General features: G+C 34.3%; 3 protein-coding genes across 3 annotated transcripts; 2 read left to right on the top strand and 1 right to left on the bottom strand.

The window, feature by feature from the left end:
• Nucleotides 1–3,460: 3,460 nt before the first annotated feature.
• LOC139867774 (CASP-like protein 3A1) lies at nucleotides 3,461–4,892 on the top strand. The gene is made up of 3 exons (XM_071856129.1): nucleotides 3,461–3,702; nucleotides 4,420–4,555; nucleotides 4,677–4,892. Exons 1-3 carry the CDS (start codon nucleotides 3,461–3,463, stop codon nucleotides 4,890–4,892), a joined length of 594 nt encoding a protein of 197 aa, XP_071712230.1.
• A 1,358-nt stretch (nucleotides 4,893–6,250) lies between these two features.
• Nucleotides 6,251–11,376, top strand: LOC139865790 (probable inactive ATP-dependent zinc metalloprotease FTSHI 2, chloroplastic). Its single transcript, XM_071853892.1, has 12 exons — nucleotides 6,251–7,615; nucleotides 7,720–7,892; nucleotides 8,006–8,107; nucleotides 8,202–8,366; nucleotides 8,791–8,931; nucleotides 9,054–9,212; nucleotides 9,352–9,437; nucleotides 9,513–9,591; nucleotides 9,710–9,832; nucleotides 9,923–9,979; nucleotides 10,294–10,544; nucleotides 11,024–11,376. The coding sequence occupies exons 1-11, from the start codon at nucleotides 6,289–6,291 to the stop codon at nucleotides 10,507–10,509; spliced, it is 2,628 nt and encodes an 875-aa protein (XP_071709993.1). The 5' UTR covers nucleotides 6,251–6,288; the 3' UTR covers nucleotides 10,510–10,544; nucleotides 11,024–11,376.
• A 1,078-nt stretch (nucleotides 11,377–12,454) lies between these two features.
• LOC139867775 (early nodulin-like protein 7) lies at nucleotides 12,455–13,404 on the bottom strand. Its single transcript, XM_071856130.1, has 2 exons — nucleotides 13,227–13,404; nucleotides 12,455–12,831 (listed from the first exon to the last, which is right to left on the bottom strand). Exons 1-2 carry the CDS (start codon nucleotides 13,402–13,404, stop codon nucleotides 12,455–12,457), a joined length of 555 nt encoding a protein of 184 aa, XP_071712231.1.
• Nucleotides 13,405–13,747: the final 343 nt, after the last annotated feature.

Raw genomic sequence — 13,747 nt, forward strand, 5'->3', positions numbered from 1 at the left:
GGTAACGAGTTCAACCATTCCCTAGCTTCATCCTTTAGTGACCATGGGAAGAGATGAAGATAAATAATATTACTCTCCACAGTATTAATGTTAAACAAATTACAGATATCTTTAAAATTCCGAATGTGGGCATTAGCATCTTCCTTCTCCGTACCTCTAAATTGATTGTCTTTTAGCAAATAAAAAATAGGACCCTTAATATCAAAATTCTCTTTAATTTCGGGCTGAGTAATAGCATGACCTAATCCTTCCCGACCAGCTTTCATTAACGCTTCCATTGAATCAGTCATTTCAATTTCTGAACCAAAAAGACATCCCAAATTAGAATCAGGACTAGATGGAGGGCTAGATAACGAATCATCACTAGAAGTAGTTCCTTTTTGGAAATCTAATTTCTTAACTATTTTCGAATCCTTAGAAAGTTTAAATAATATATCAGGATTTGACAACGTTCTTTGTAAGATCGGTTTCTTGGATCGAGTAATCATTTGATCTAGAATCATGAAAAGAAATGTTTTAGGAGAAAATCTTTTAAGCCTTAAAGGATTTATATATTTAGATTTTCTATTTAAGAAGTATCTTAGAGTATAAGTAGATTTTAAATTATTAAATATATTAAATATTAGAGACGTAATTAATAATATAAATATTAAATAACAACTTTTATCGCATAACAACGAATAATCAAACATACAAGGCCTATTGAATCTTTCAATACTTAAGTGACCCGTCAGCGTTTAGGTTTGGGCATGAGCCTTTAAATCGGAACCCCAACAACCCTCTCCTAAAGGAAGACAGTCATCACCCGTTTTCAAGAAATATCAATAACCAAAGTATATCCAATTTCCGTATTTACTAGGCCAATCCCCGGCAGCGGCGCCAAAAAGTTGATGTGTTAAAAGTGTGTGCAGTAGTGCTTAGCTTAATCTTCAACTTTTAAATTTATAAAACCTTTTAATTATTACACTTTAACACCCTAACGAGCAACAAAACCCGATCAGAGGTAGTATGTAAGGTTATCGTCCCATGAGACGGGTGGTGTCGATAAGAGTTGTTTTTATTATTTAATTCTTATTAAAGAATTAAAGATATATTTTTATGTCTTTTATAGGATAGATTTATCTTAGGAAAGAGTTTGCTTTTTAAAAGATAAACATAATAACATAAGGAATTGAAGATTCAAAGATAAAGATAAAGATACAAATAAGTATACAAGTGATTATACAAGTGATTATACAAGTGATTACACAAGTGATTACATAGACAATCAATTCATACGGGATTCATATTAAATAAGTTTCATGACTTATATTAACACAAAGTAGAATAACAATCATAGACCAATTATTATCCCTTAATAGGTTAAACTAAGTGTTGCATATCAATCAATAAGTAGGATTTAAAGCATATGCTAGATATGTGATGTGCATAACTAACATCTTAATTCTTCATGTTCAATTCAATTACATGATACATACCAATCTTGTGATGAGGATCAATATGCAAATAGACTGACAAATTATATAAGCTATTAAACACCAAGTAGATCAACTCAAGTTACTAGCTGAAAGCCAATTACTACTAAGTTTTCATGCAATCATTAATTAAACAAATCCAAACGAAGGATCTTCGATTAAACCTAACAATATCAACCTCTATTATATAAGCGTAATTCAAATCAAATAAGTTTATCACTATTAAACTCTTTCACTTAGTTGCATGCAATTCAATTTAACAAGTTTGATGGACTAGATCTAAACAAGTAGCATGAATCAAATAATAGATTTATCAGATCAAGGACTAATCAACCTTAAAATCATGTTATTTAAACATTAAGCATGACAAACAAGTGTAATCAAGCAAAACAGATTCAAAACAGTTTAAAGATCATCACAGAAACTCAACCATACAGATCTGGAAAAGAACCAGAAACTGCACAGGACGAAGCACGAAGCCGGCGGCTTTCTTCACACCAAGCCGGCGGCTTGAGTGTGAAGCCGGCGGCTTCATCTGAATTCCAGATGAAGTTTGACTTTCGTCCACGTAATCACTATGAACGTTTAGTTCATGATAAAAGACGAATAGAAACAATTTCAGAAAATAAAATAGACAAAACAATAAATTAAAGATAGAATCATACCTTGTAAAGAAGGTAGATGTAAAATTACTTGAATAAAATCTTGAATCTTGATTACAAAAGAGTAAATTTAACCTAAGGGTTTAGAGAAAACCCCTAAAAAACGAACTATCTACTTCTACAAACTTCTGAATTTTTGAACATATGAAAACTGAGACCAGGGGCTTCAATTTATAGTATTCTGGGGCGGTTTGCCAAGCCGGCGGCTTCATTGGGAAGCCGGCGGCTTACCTTGAGTCGGTGACTCCTCGTGCAAGTTAAACTTGATTAGCAAGTCAATCCTTATAACCGTCATATTGAAGCCGGCGGCTTCATAGCTATGCCGGCGGCTTCACTTGATTCGCCGGATCTATCTGATTTTATCTTGATTTTGTTTCCATTTTTACTTGAACTTGATCAATAAGTTGAGAAAACGTGTAAACCAGGCCGGCGGCTTCATTGGGAAGCCGGCGGCTTCCTTTACCTTTTTCTTGATCAACAAGTTCTTTCAATTATTATCGATTCTGGAACATTCTGGTATTTTTCCTTCAAAGCCGGCGGCTTCCTTAGAACCATGCGTGCGGTTTCATACAGCCGATCTGCAATTTTCTTCATTTTTGATCCTGTTTAATACATAACTTGGACATAATCATTAGAAATATATTTTTCTCATTTTACCCATTTTAGTGTGTTTTGGTATCAAAATGACTCAAAAATACTAAGATAACTCCTCAAAATGTTATTAAAAAACTGTATAATTTAAGAGTTATCAACGAGTTTGGTGAATATTTACAAACTGGCCCCTCTACGTACTCTACGTCGAGTTGGTTTGACTAGTATATTGTGATCATGAATTAATAGGGTAATAGTTAAGTCTTACGGAGTAACATCTAAATTTTTGTTTTCATTTTTTTAAGTAATCTATCTCCCTAAATTGATTCATAACTCTCACAAATAATGAATTTGTACACTGAAGAAATCAATAACATCTTAATGAACATAAACACGAAAACTATTGTTTTATACGTAGCCAATAACCATACCTACTTTTGATAAATCTATTGGACCAACAACTGAGGCATCACATTTCCTAAACCAAGCCATTTAACGCACTTATGGTGCATCGATACATGAACCTCAAATACAACCAAAACTCATCGTTCACGGACCACTTTCACATTTATCCATTCACCACTGCCACGTGTCTCTACTTCCCTTCATTTCCGCCCATTTCACCATTTTAAAAACCTCCTAATTTTCTTCCAAAAACCATCACAGTCAATACACAAAACTTATCAATTCACTTTTACTAGTAGTACAACAAAAATGAAGAATGTGATTAAAATGACACCGGATACAAAGGAGGTCGAAAATGGGACCACGAATGGGCCATCGGTGTCGTTGAGGACGGGCAGGAAGCTCACACGAAACTACGACTTAATGCATTTGGGTTTACGACTTGTTTCTTTATTGGCGTCGATTGTGGCTTTGGCTGTAATGATCAACTCGAAAGAGAAATCGACCATCTCACTTTATGGTTTTGAGGTTCCTGTTTATTCCAAATGGTCCTTTTCGGAGTCCTTCGAGTACGCTTCTTCCCCACATGCTCAGATTTTTTTTATGTAGCGTTAAAGACTTTGAAGTGTAACATACTTTCATCTTATGGTTTTTCGTATCTTGAATAATTTAAGTAACTAACTAGTGTTAGAACCCGTACACATAATACATGTGTTGTTATACACATAATTTCGTACTAATTATAATTAAGGGTGTAAATGAGCCATGCTAATTAAACTCAACTAAATTCGAGTTTGGCTCGTTTAGAATTTAAAAAGATCGAGCTTGAGTATGGCGTGTTTCAAGCTTATTATATTAAACTCAAGTTTGACTCGTTTATAAAGATAATCAATATAGTTATTGTTATGCTATTAGTAGTATATAGTAATAGTATATAGTATAATATAATATAATACTATATATATACTAATACTATATTATATGATCGATTAAAAATAATAATGTATGATGTATAAATAAAATGTTTGTTTAGTCTCGTACGCTTGTTTGAGCTCGATATAATGAAAGAAGCTCGATCTCGAACTCGTTTACTAAATGAATAAATAATATTAGAAATATGTTCAAACCCAGGCTAGTGATTGTTTGAGCTCGGCTTGAATTGAGCTCTTAGAGCTCGTCCCATTTATCGTTTAAATTCCTTAAACTCATTAATTAAAATTGTATTTCCATATTAATTAGCAACAAATGTACGTGTGACTTTGATTAATGTTTTGATGCATGAACAGCTATTTGGTTGGAGTAACATCAGTGGTGGCAATTCATTCTCTGCTTCAACTGTTCATGACATCAAGAATGTTGTTAAAGAAGTGTTCCGTTATCTCGTCTAGGAACCATGCATGGCTTCTTTTTGCCGGTGATCAGGTATTAATTAATTATCTAATCGAAATTTTAAGTCTTAGACTTATATACACGTGTATATTTATATCTCTATTCTCTATATACATATATATTTGTTGATTGTAATAGTTAATTAACCGTGCAGGTTTTTGCGTTTGCAATGATGAGTGCTGGATCAGCTGCATCTGGTGTCACTAATTTGAATCGAACAGGGATTAAACATTCATCTTTACCTAACTTTTGTAAGGCGTTGCATAGCTTTTGTGACCGTGTTGCACTTTCTATTGCATTTACGTTTTTTGGATGCTTCTTGCTTGCGATGTCTGTGGTTCTTGATGTGGTTTGGCTATCCGAGTATTGAAGACTGGAGGCGAACGATTCGATATGTTGAGAGTGATGATTTTTGACTCATATTTTAAGCTATATAGGAGTATTGTTTTAGCTTCTTATGAATAGGGCTTTATTTATGTGTTGAAGTTTATGTACTAAAATTTCACTGAAAGAAATAATTGATGTATGTCATCTTACTGTCAATGTGATTGAAAGATGAAAGATGGTGCAATAAGTATGAAAAAATGTTTTTAAGTTGATTGTTTCAGCCTTATAAATTAGAAATGAATCTCATTAAACATTCTCAAAAAGAGCTCTCAAATCATATTCAGAGTAGGTAAAAATATATGAAACGGTCAAAAAAATAACTTTAACTCGATAAATCTGATTAAAACAACATTCACATTTTGCGAATAACTTTAATTAGGAAAATTTCATTCGTTTACTTGTTTTTTTACGAGGCAAATGAAATTCAAGGACTTATTCTATGGGTTATAATTTTGACAAAATTACATGACGCATCCACGTGGTTACTTCATATTTAATATGCGTCTCTAAACTTTCTTTTTTGACGTGCGGATTCCTTGTACTAACTCTCGTGGGGATCCTGTGAGTAACGTGCAACATTCCCGTACTTTACACTCGTTAAGTTGGATCCGTAAATCATAAGGACTCAACTAGCATAAAATACAAGAACTCCACACGTCAAAAAAGGATTTACGGACCCACTTGAAATGTGAGGTAAACCACGTGGACGACTTTATACAAATCCTTTAATTTGCACAAATTGTAAACTCTATCAGTGGAATTTCATACTGAATTTTTTTATATGGTTATACATATTAATATACTACATTGATTTAAAAAAAATAAAAAAATATACGGATATAGTCAAAAAGCTATGACTAACGTAAAACGTTGATCATGAATGATTGTCTACGTCTCACCACCTCATATCCACACATTCCAAATTGGGTATTGTTATTGTAACCTAAAACGTCAAAACTTTTCAATTTTACACTTATGTTTATATTTAAAAATCACGAAAATTTAGAGTAAAATTAAATTATTTAACATTTTAACTACCAAAACTGATTCGCCTCTGAAATTTCTAAAATCAAAGGGTAGACACTCAGGGCTAAAACGGAACCTATCTACAAAGCTTGCTTTTCTCAAAACTCACGCCGGCAACAACCCCCGGTTCCGGCTCTCATTTCCCCTCCAAATTCAGATATCAATTTTATCTTCAACTACTAAAATACGTCTGCTGGACAATATTCACTTCACTGAAGATGACGTCATCATAGAGATACAAAAACCCCTGCCGTAACGTAATACTACCTTCTTCAGTCTATCTATATATCATTATAGTTATATATATATATATATATATTCATTATCTGTACGTATATATATAGAATATTATCATGTCATCTCACTGTATTCTATCCTCTTCATTCTTCCCCCAATTTTCCTTATTACAATATCGAACACTTATAAAACACTCACGTAACCCTAATTCATCAATTACATGTCAAAATCATAATCAATCGAACTCAGAGACGGAATTAGAATCAAAAAGTAAAATAATAGCATTAAATTTACTACAATTATCTGTAACCTTAACTGTAATAGCAGCCTCGTTACCTCAACCTGTATTAGCAGCTAAAGTTGCACAAAAGAAACGTACTGTAAAAAAAGTGGAGTCATTAACACCTCAAGAGTATAAATCATGGTCACAAGGTCTCCCTGTTGTCGCTAATCGGATTCCGTATACCGATATTTTGAATTTGAAACGTAACGGAGAGCTTAAACATGTAATCAAGCCTCCTGGTAAAGGATTGAAGGAAAAACCTGTAGTTGTGTTAGCTGTTTTAGAGGATAACAAGGTTGTTAGGTTAGTTGTGCCTTCGGTGGAAAGTGATAGGAAGTTTTGGGAAGCGTGGGATGAATTGGAGATTGATTCGGTGTGCGTTCAAGCGTATACACCTCCGGTTAAGATGCCGGAAGTTCCGGCTCCGTTTCTAGGGTTTCTGGCGAAGGTTCCGTTGTGGATGTATTCGTTTGTGAAGCCGAAGCCGGTGTCTAAGAAAGTATTGGAGTTGAGGAAGCAACGCGAGGAGCTTAAGAAGAGTAGGAGTAATGAAATGTTGAGTATGAAGAAAGAAATGGAGAAAATGGAGAAATCTGCACGTGCGCAGAACAAGTTGGAAGAGAGGAAGAAGAAGATGGAGATGCAGAAGCTTAATAGCGAGCAATCGATGAATGAAGCACGAATGAAATACTATCGAATGTCTAACATGTGGAAAGAATTAGCTCGTGATTCGAATGTTACGTTAGGTATTGGGTTGCTGTTTTTTGTTATATTTTACCAAACAGTGGTTTTAAGTTATAAGAAGCAGAAACGGGATTATGAAGATAGGTTAAAGATTGAGAAAGCGGAAGCTGAAGAAAAAAGGAAAATGAAGGAACTTGAAAGGGGAATGGCGGGACTTGAACCTGGTGTTGATGATGACGAAGAAGGTAAACAAGGTGAGGAGAATCCATATATGAAGATGGCTCAGCAGTTTATGAAATCTGGTGCGCGTGTTCGTCGTGCGCAGAATACGAGACTTTCACAATACTTAGAAAGAGGGGTGGATGTGAAGTTTACAGATGTCGCTGGGCTTGGGAAAATACGACTTGAACTTGAAGAGATTGTGAAGTTTTTCACTCATGGGGAAATTTACCGCAGGCGAGGAGTCAAAATCCCAGGTATACCTTCCGATTGTAATTTTACTTGCTTGTTTTTATGATACTGCTCAAGTGTTTACTGTATTATTTTTGATTTTTTTGTTTTTGTTTTATGATTATATTAGGTGGTATTCTTCTTTGTGGCCCACCTGGAGTGGGGAAAACTTTGTTAGCAAAAGCAGTTGCAGGTGAGGCAGGTGTTAACTTTTTTTCTATTTCGGCCTCCCAATTTGTGGAAATATACGTAGGAGTTGGTGCATCACGTGTCCGAGCACTATATCAAGAAGCAAGAGATTGTGTGAGATTTTTAATTATAATTTTTAATTTTTTTGTTTTTAACTTGCACTTATGTTCATACTTTGTAATCTTTATGTATGCTGTTTCCTGTTGTCCTATTGTATTTCCTCATAGGCTCCATCTGTTGTGTTTATTGATGAACTGGATGCTGTTGGTAGAGAACGTGGTTTGATAAAGGGATCAGGTGGGCAAGAACGTGATGCAACTTTAAATCAGGTCAAATTCGCTATATGACTCAATACAATTTTTTACTTGGTTTCTGGTAATTAGTTTGTGTTTGCATTAAGGTTGAGTTTTTGCTGTACTTCAGCTTCTTGTATGCTTAGATGGATTTGAAGGAAGAGGAAATGTGATCACCATTGCTTCGACTAACAGACCAGATATCCTGGATCCTGCGCTTGTGAGACCGGGGCGTTTTGATAGAAAGATATTCATACCTAAACCAGGATTAATAGGACGTGTCGAGATTTTAAAGGTTAGGTCAACCTGTGCTGTTGGGATAATGTGTTATAAAAGCTGGTTGGGATTAATATTCATTTCTGACGGGTCATACGGATTATAGATAATGAAAAGTTATCTAAGTGTACCTAAAAATCATACTGCTTAAACTCTCTTGAGTCATTTTATTTGGATATATTTTGATTTAGATGATTGAAATAATGTGCATTTTAAATTTAAATATGTTTGACGCTCTATTTATTTATTGAAAGTTTATAAAATTTGCACAAAATCTGGTTCGGGTCAATTGGACCTGTCTCGGCCTGCCCCAAAAAACCACCGTTTAAACCTAACCTGTTAACACATTACCAGTGTCTTGTCCATCTTTCCACCTCTAGTATTGTTTATCCGTATACTCTTTTGTGTCTAACTAATCAGTGTTTTTTTTATTATTGCTATAGGTACATGCTCGTAAGAAACCAATGGCAGAAGATGTAGACTACGCCGCTGTTGCAACTATGACTGACGGAATGGTTGGTGCTGAGTTGGCTAACATCGTTGAGGTTGCAGCAATTAACATGATGCGTGATGGCAGAACTGAGGTATTTGGTATACATTTGGGTTTATGTTATAAGTATATATATTACGGAGTATATATTAGCAGATAACACATGTTTGGTTTCAATATAAATGTTGACATAGTACATTGGTACTACTTATGTAGATCACCACAGATGACTTGTTACAAGCTGCACAAATTGAAGAACGAGGTATGCTTGATAAGAAGGAAAGAAGCCCTGAAATTTGGAAGCAAGTGGCAATCAATGAAGCAGCTATGGCGGTTGTAGCCGTGAACTTCCATGATCTTCGGAATATTGAGTTTGTAAGATTCTTCACTACTTGATATAACTATATTTACTCAGTATCTTAGAATATGAGTGAATTCTAATTTTGGGGGTATTTGTTTTGATTAGAATACAATACGAGCGACTTCTAATTATTGGAGTATTTGTTCTAAACAGATTAATATTGCTCCAAGAGCTGGTAGAGAACTGGGTTATGTACGGGTAAAAATGGATCACATTAAGTTTAAGGAAGGTTTACTGAGGTAAATTTTAAATTTTTCTTTACATTTTTAGTTGCTTATCAAATTCTTGTATAATATCAATATTTTTTCATACAGTCGACAATCGCTGTTAGATCACATTACTGTTCAACTAGCACCACGAGCAGCTGATGAGATTTGGCATGGTGAGGGTCAGGTAAAAATCTTAATTTTATACGCCTCGGGAAGCCAGTTAATATTTTCATATTCTTTACATGCTGATTAAATATACAATTCTGTAATCCTTTTTTGACGGATTGATGTGGAATCTGCAGTTGAGTACAATTTGGGCTGAAACAGCAGATAATGCCAGGTCAGCTGCACGGACGTTTGTTCTTGGTGGGCTCTCCGACAAATACTACGGTGTATCTAATTTCTGGGTCGCAGATCGAATAAATGTACAGATTTGATATTCTTATCTCCAAATTATAACTATATCAATACCTTATTCCTTTGTTCATATATCTGATAAAAGATCTGAAATTCAGGATATTGATGTCGAGGCATTGCGGATTCTCAATATATGTTATGGACGTGCGAAAGAGGTATACCATTATACGTGTTTAGGCTTTACTTGATGGTTGACCACTTGACTGGCAACTCGGGGAGTACTTGGATGTTGACTAAGTTTGACTTTGTCGGATTTTGAGCAATTTTGACTGATTAGTCGAGTAATCCCGAGTTTTGGCCATTTTCTGAGTAATCCTGAGTTTGACCAAGTTTGACCAAGTTTGACCAAGTATTTCCCGAGTACTCCCTGAGCTGCAAAAACCAAGTACTCACCGAGTAATTCCAGGTTCTGCAACACTGATCACATATTCACATGTAGTAACTAGTAGGTATTTGATTTCTTCTGCAGATTCTTAGCAAAAATAGGAAACTTATGGATGCTGTCGTTGATACACTTGTTGAGAAGCGAAGTCTAAACAAACAAGAATTCCTTAACTTGGTTGACCTACATGGCTGTATTCAAGCCAGTCCGCCCAGTATACTTGACATCAGGGCTGCAAAACGTGCAGAGATGCAATCAGTTTTAATGAAGCACAAGGAAGAAGCTAATCAGATCACCTTGTGAATCTATAAACATCGAGCTTCAACGAGGTTTTGAAGGTTGTAACTTTATCTTATGTTTGTTTCTTTCACGACTGACCCTCTTTAGTAGTTGTGTATTCAGGTGTAAAAATGGGCTGGTTGGGTAAGGGATCCAAATGGAAATTTTAGTAAGGGTCCAAAAGGGTCAAGTTGACCTGACCCTTACATGCATCTTTTTTAGCTGAATATAAAACAAAATAGTAAAAGTATTTTGTCAGGTTTGTTTAGTGTAGTGTTTTAGGAAGATTTAACTATATAAGCACGTAATAAATACTTTTTAGTGTCTTTTGACCCATTTTGTTTGGTAAATAATAACATATAAAAAAATGTTTGACCTTTTTGAGATAAAATACAACAAAATTTGGTCTGCTTTAGGTTAAATATTGAAATTGATACCTATGTTTACATATATTGTGTATATATAATATATATAATTGCTATTCTATGTGTGTTGATGAAGCTTATGAGTAAAAGTTGAATAAAATTGTTTTATGCAGGTTTGAAGAAGCAAATTTTGTTTTTATGGTGTAGATGCTCCGGTCAGGTAAATTTGCAAGATCTACATGCCATTTGGTTAAGTTATCGGTCCCTATCGAGTGAACATCTGAATTTGACGTCGGATTTGTTATTAGACCAGATTTGGACAATCACAGTTAACAGTGGGGAGCTGCAGTTTTGTAAGCATCTTTTGTGTAGAAAAATGTAATGTATTTTGTTGCTCTTTCAAGAATATTGAAATGTGACTTTGCATATTTGCATCAACCGATTTAAAAGATCAGAACTCAGAAGTCATGAGTATTTAATGTTAATGTTGTCAATTAAATTTGACGAATATAAAAGTTACTGCTAATTGATCGTATGTGTAGTCACGCATATGAATACACTTTATGTGTTGCGCAAACATAAGCTGCGAAAATGACATACATACGCATTAGTTAGCGGATTATACGGAGGGTTTGCTAATAATTGTGCGCAATCCGCATAAGATGAAAAACTATAAATAGAGGTCTTCGGCTTTCATTTGAGGGCTGTTGAACTTTCATTCTCCGAGAGCATACAAGATTATTCAAGGTAATTTGAAGGTTCAAAATCGGGATATTATTGATGATTTTAATCGATATTTTGAAATTAAAGACAATCATAAGGTCCCAAAACGTCATAGCAACATCAACCTCATTGCACTTGATCCTAATTTTGGTCATACTAGTTGAATTTGAGTTTGATCACTCATCATAATCAAAAAGGTTGCATAATCTTTAGCTATAAACTGTTAACCACAGTTCAGTTCCTTTAAGATGAGAACAAGAATAGAGTGCCAAATGTTATTAACAAAAGATCGGAGTACTAAACATTAGCCCTTATTTAAATGAAAGAATTTGAGTCCGTTTCTTTCGGTTTAATGTTTCGTAGCTTTCTTTTGGTTTTGTAGGTTCGTTTGTTGTTGATAGTATTGTTGTATTGGTAGATGAGAATCAATATAGATAGTTTCATATGTTAGCCGCTTTCTAGATATGAGCATAATCGGGATTATTTCATGTATCTTGTTGAATTCGCTTTTTTTCAAAATTGTTTTCCGATTTATTAAGTCAATAAAGTTTTCATCTTCTACCAATCTTTGACAGAAAGTTTACCCCTAGCGAACGTTGAAAATGGTTTTTTTTTTTTTTTTTTTTTTTTTTTTTACCTAAATAAGAACGGTTAAATATTACAGGAGTAACTACTAACTAGAGACAACATAAAACATTATGGTACTTAAAATTAAAATTCCATCATATCAAATAATCAAAACTAAATCTTCAATACGATCAATAAAATTAAAATGTCTGCCAAATAACATCAAATTCTAAACTCAAAAAAAACTAATTAATTTAACATGACCAAACAAAACATAACGGCTATGACTAAAACATAACCGTCATTATCAATTTTCAATAACTGTAAACCAAAACCGTCACTAAAGCAACATAACCCATGACCGAAGCAGGAACCAAAACATCAGACCCCGAACCAGTAACAATACTTGAGCCCAACCCCTGAGACTGCGATGGTGACGTGGCAACATAGGGATTATAAGGGGCAACGGCTTTAGTTGGACGAACGTGTTTGGGAATAATCACATGCACTATCATTCTCTGTCCTTCATAACAATTTTTCCTATTGCCACTTATGAAATAAATATTTCCCGGTTTATTAAGTTTCACAAGTGTATCCCCATTTGTTGAATAGTCAATTGGTTGAGTCGGATCACAATGATAAAAACCGTATTTGTCAACCGTCACAACTGAATCGGTATCGTACCGAAAACCTGTTCAAATAAATAATCAACCTCGGTTAAAAATATCAAATGAATAATATAAAAAAAATCACCCATACATCAAACTACACAGATTGTTAGATGCAACAATAAACAAAAAAATATATACTCTGAAAAGTTAAAGGACTAAACATGTAAATTTAACCATTATTAACGTGAATAAAAATAAAAATGTTCTCTATATAGTGATATAAAAATCCTTACATTTTTTACTAAATTAATATCGCGTGTATCATATCTGCTATATATAAGTAAAAAATTAATATATTTTATGGTGCACATTTTAAAAAAATAGGAAGAAATGAAGGTAAAGAAACTAACGAATTTTATTTGTTGTACAAATTTTTAAAAAAAATTGAGGAAAAAATGAAGTTAAAGAAACTAACGAAGGGTATCGCCGATATGAAAGCGTCGTCTAGAAGCCCAAACATTGTAGAGTTCTGATTCGTTGGCAACGGGGATTCGCCACCCAACGTGGCCACCGACTTGGAACTCCTTGGCTGCAACAGTTGCGATTGCAATTGCGAAAAAAATAAGGACTAAAGAAGTGAATGAAGAAGACATGTTTTTGTTATTTTCTTTTTGTTGTGATTGTAAGATGTAACCAGAGGGATGTGATAATGCAAGTGATTTGTTTGTGCATGCAAATGTGAAATATTTGTGATATATAGTGAGAATTGAGAAAGTGAGGGGTTTGTGTACGGAGAAAATGGTGGTGAATGTGAGAACGTGAAAAGTGTCGTGACGGAAGTTTTGACTTGTGATTTGAAACCGTTACTTTGAGTGTTTAAAATGGGCCTTCCGAGTTACCTAGCGTTTCAATCTTATGGGCCTGGTCTATTTATTTTCCAAAATTTTCTGACTTATGGGCCTGGTCCATATTGAGTATGTGAAATAACGATTTTAT

Source organism: Rutidosis leptorrhynchoides, chromosome 9 (assembly GCF_046630445.1).
Source record: "Rutidosis leptorrhynchoides isolate AG116_Rl617_1_P2 chromosome 9, CSIRO_AGI_Rlap_v1, whole genome shotgun sequence".
NCBI lineage: Eukaryota > Viridiplantae > Streptophyta > Magnoliopsida > Asterales > Asteraceae > Rutidosis > Rutidosis leptorrhynchoides.

Excerpts from the sequence above, each read along its gene's own strand:
- LOC139867774 (XM_071856129.1), top strand. The coding sequence starts at position 3,461 with ATGACACCGGATACAAAGGAGGTCGAAAATGGGACCACGAATGGGCCA. Across the intron at positions 3,703-4,419 it reads TCCTTTTCGGAGTCCTTCGA|CTATTTGGTTGGAGTAACAT; the intron begins GTACGCTTCTTC and ends ATGCATGAACAG. Across the intron at positions 4,556-4,676 it reads TTCTTTTTGCCGGTGATCAG|GTTTTTGCGTTTGCAATGAT; the intron begins GTATTAATTAAT and ends TTAACCGTGCAG.
- LOC139865790 (XM_071853892.1), top strand. The coding sequence starts at position 6,289 with ATGTCATCTCACTGTATTCTATCCTCTTCATTCTTCCCCCAATTTTCC. Across the intron at positions 7,893-8,005 it reads ATCAAGAAGCAAGAGATTGT|GCTCCATCTGTTGTGTTTAT; the intron begins GTGAGATTTTTA and ends ATTTCCTCATAG. Across the intron at positions 9,213-9,351 it reads ATCTTCGGAATATTGAGTTT|ATTAATATTGCTCCAAGAGC; the intron begins GTAAGATTCTTC and ends TGTTCTAAACAG.
- LOC139867775 (XM_071856130.1), bottom strand. The coding sequence starts at position 13,404 with ATGTCTTCTTCATTCACTTCTTTAGTCCTTATTTTTTTCGCAATTGCA. Across the intron at positions 12,832-13,226 it reads TCATATCGGCGATACCCTTC|GTTTTCGGTACGATACCGAT; the intron begins GTTAGTTTCTTT and ends TTATTTGAACAG.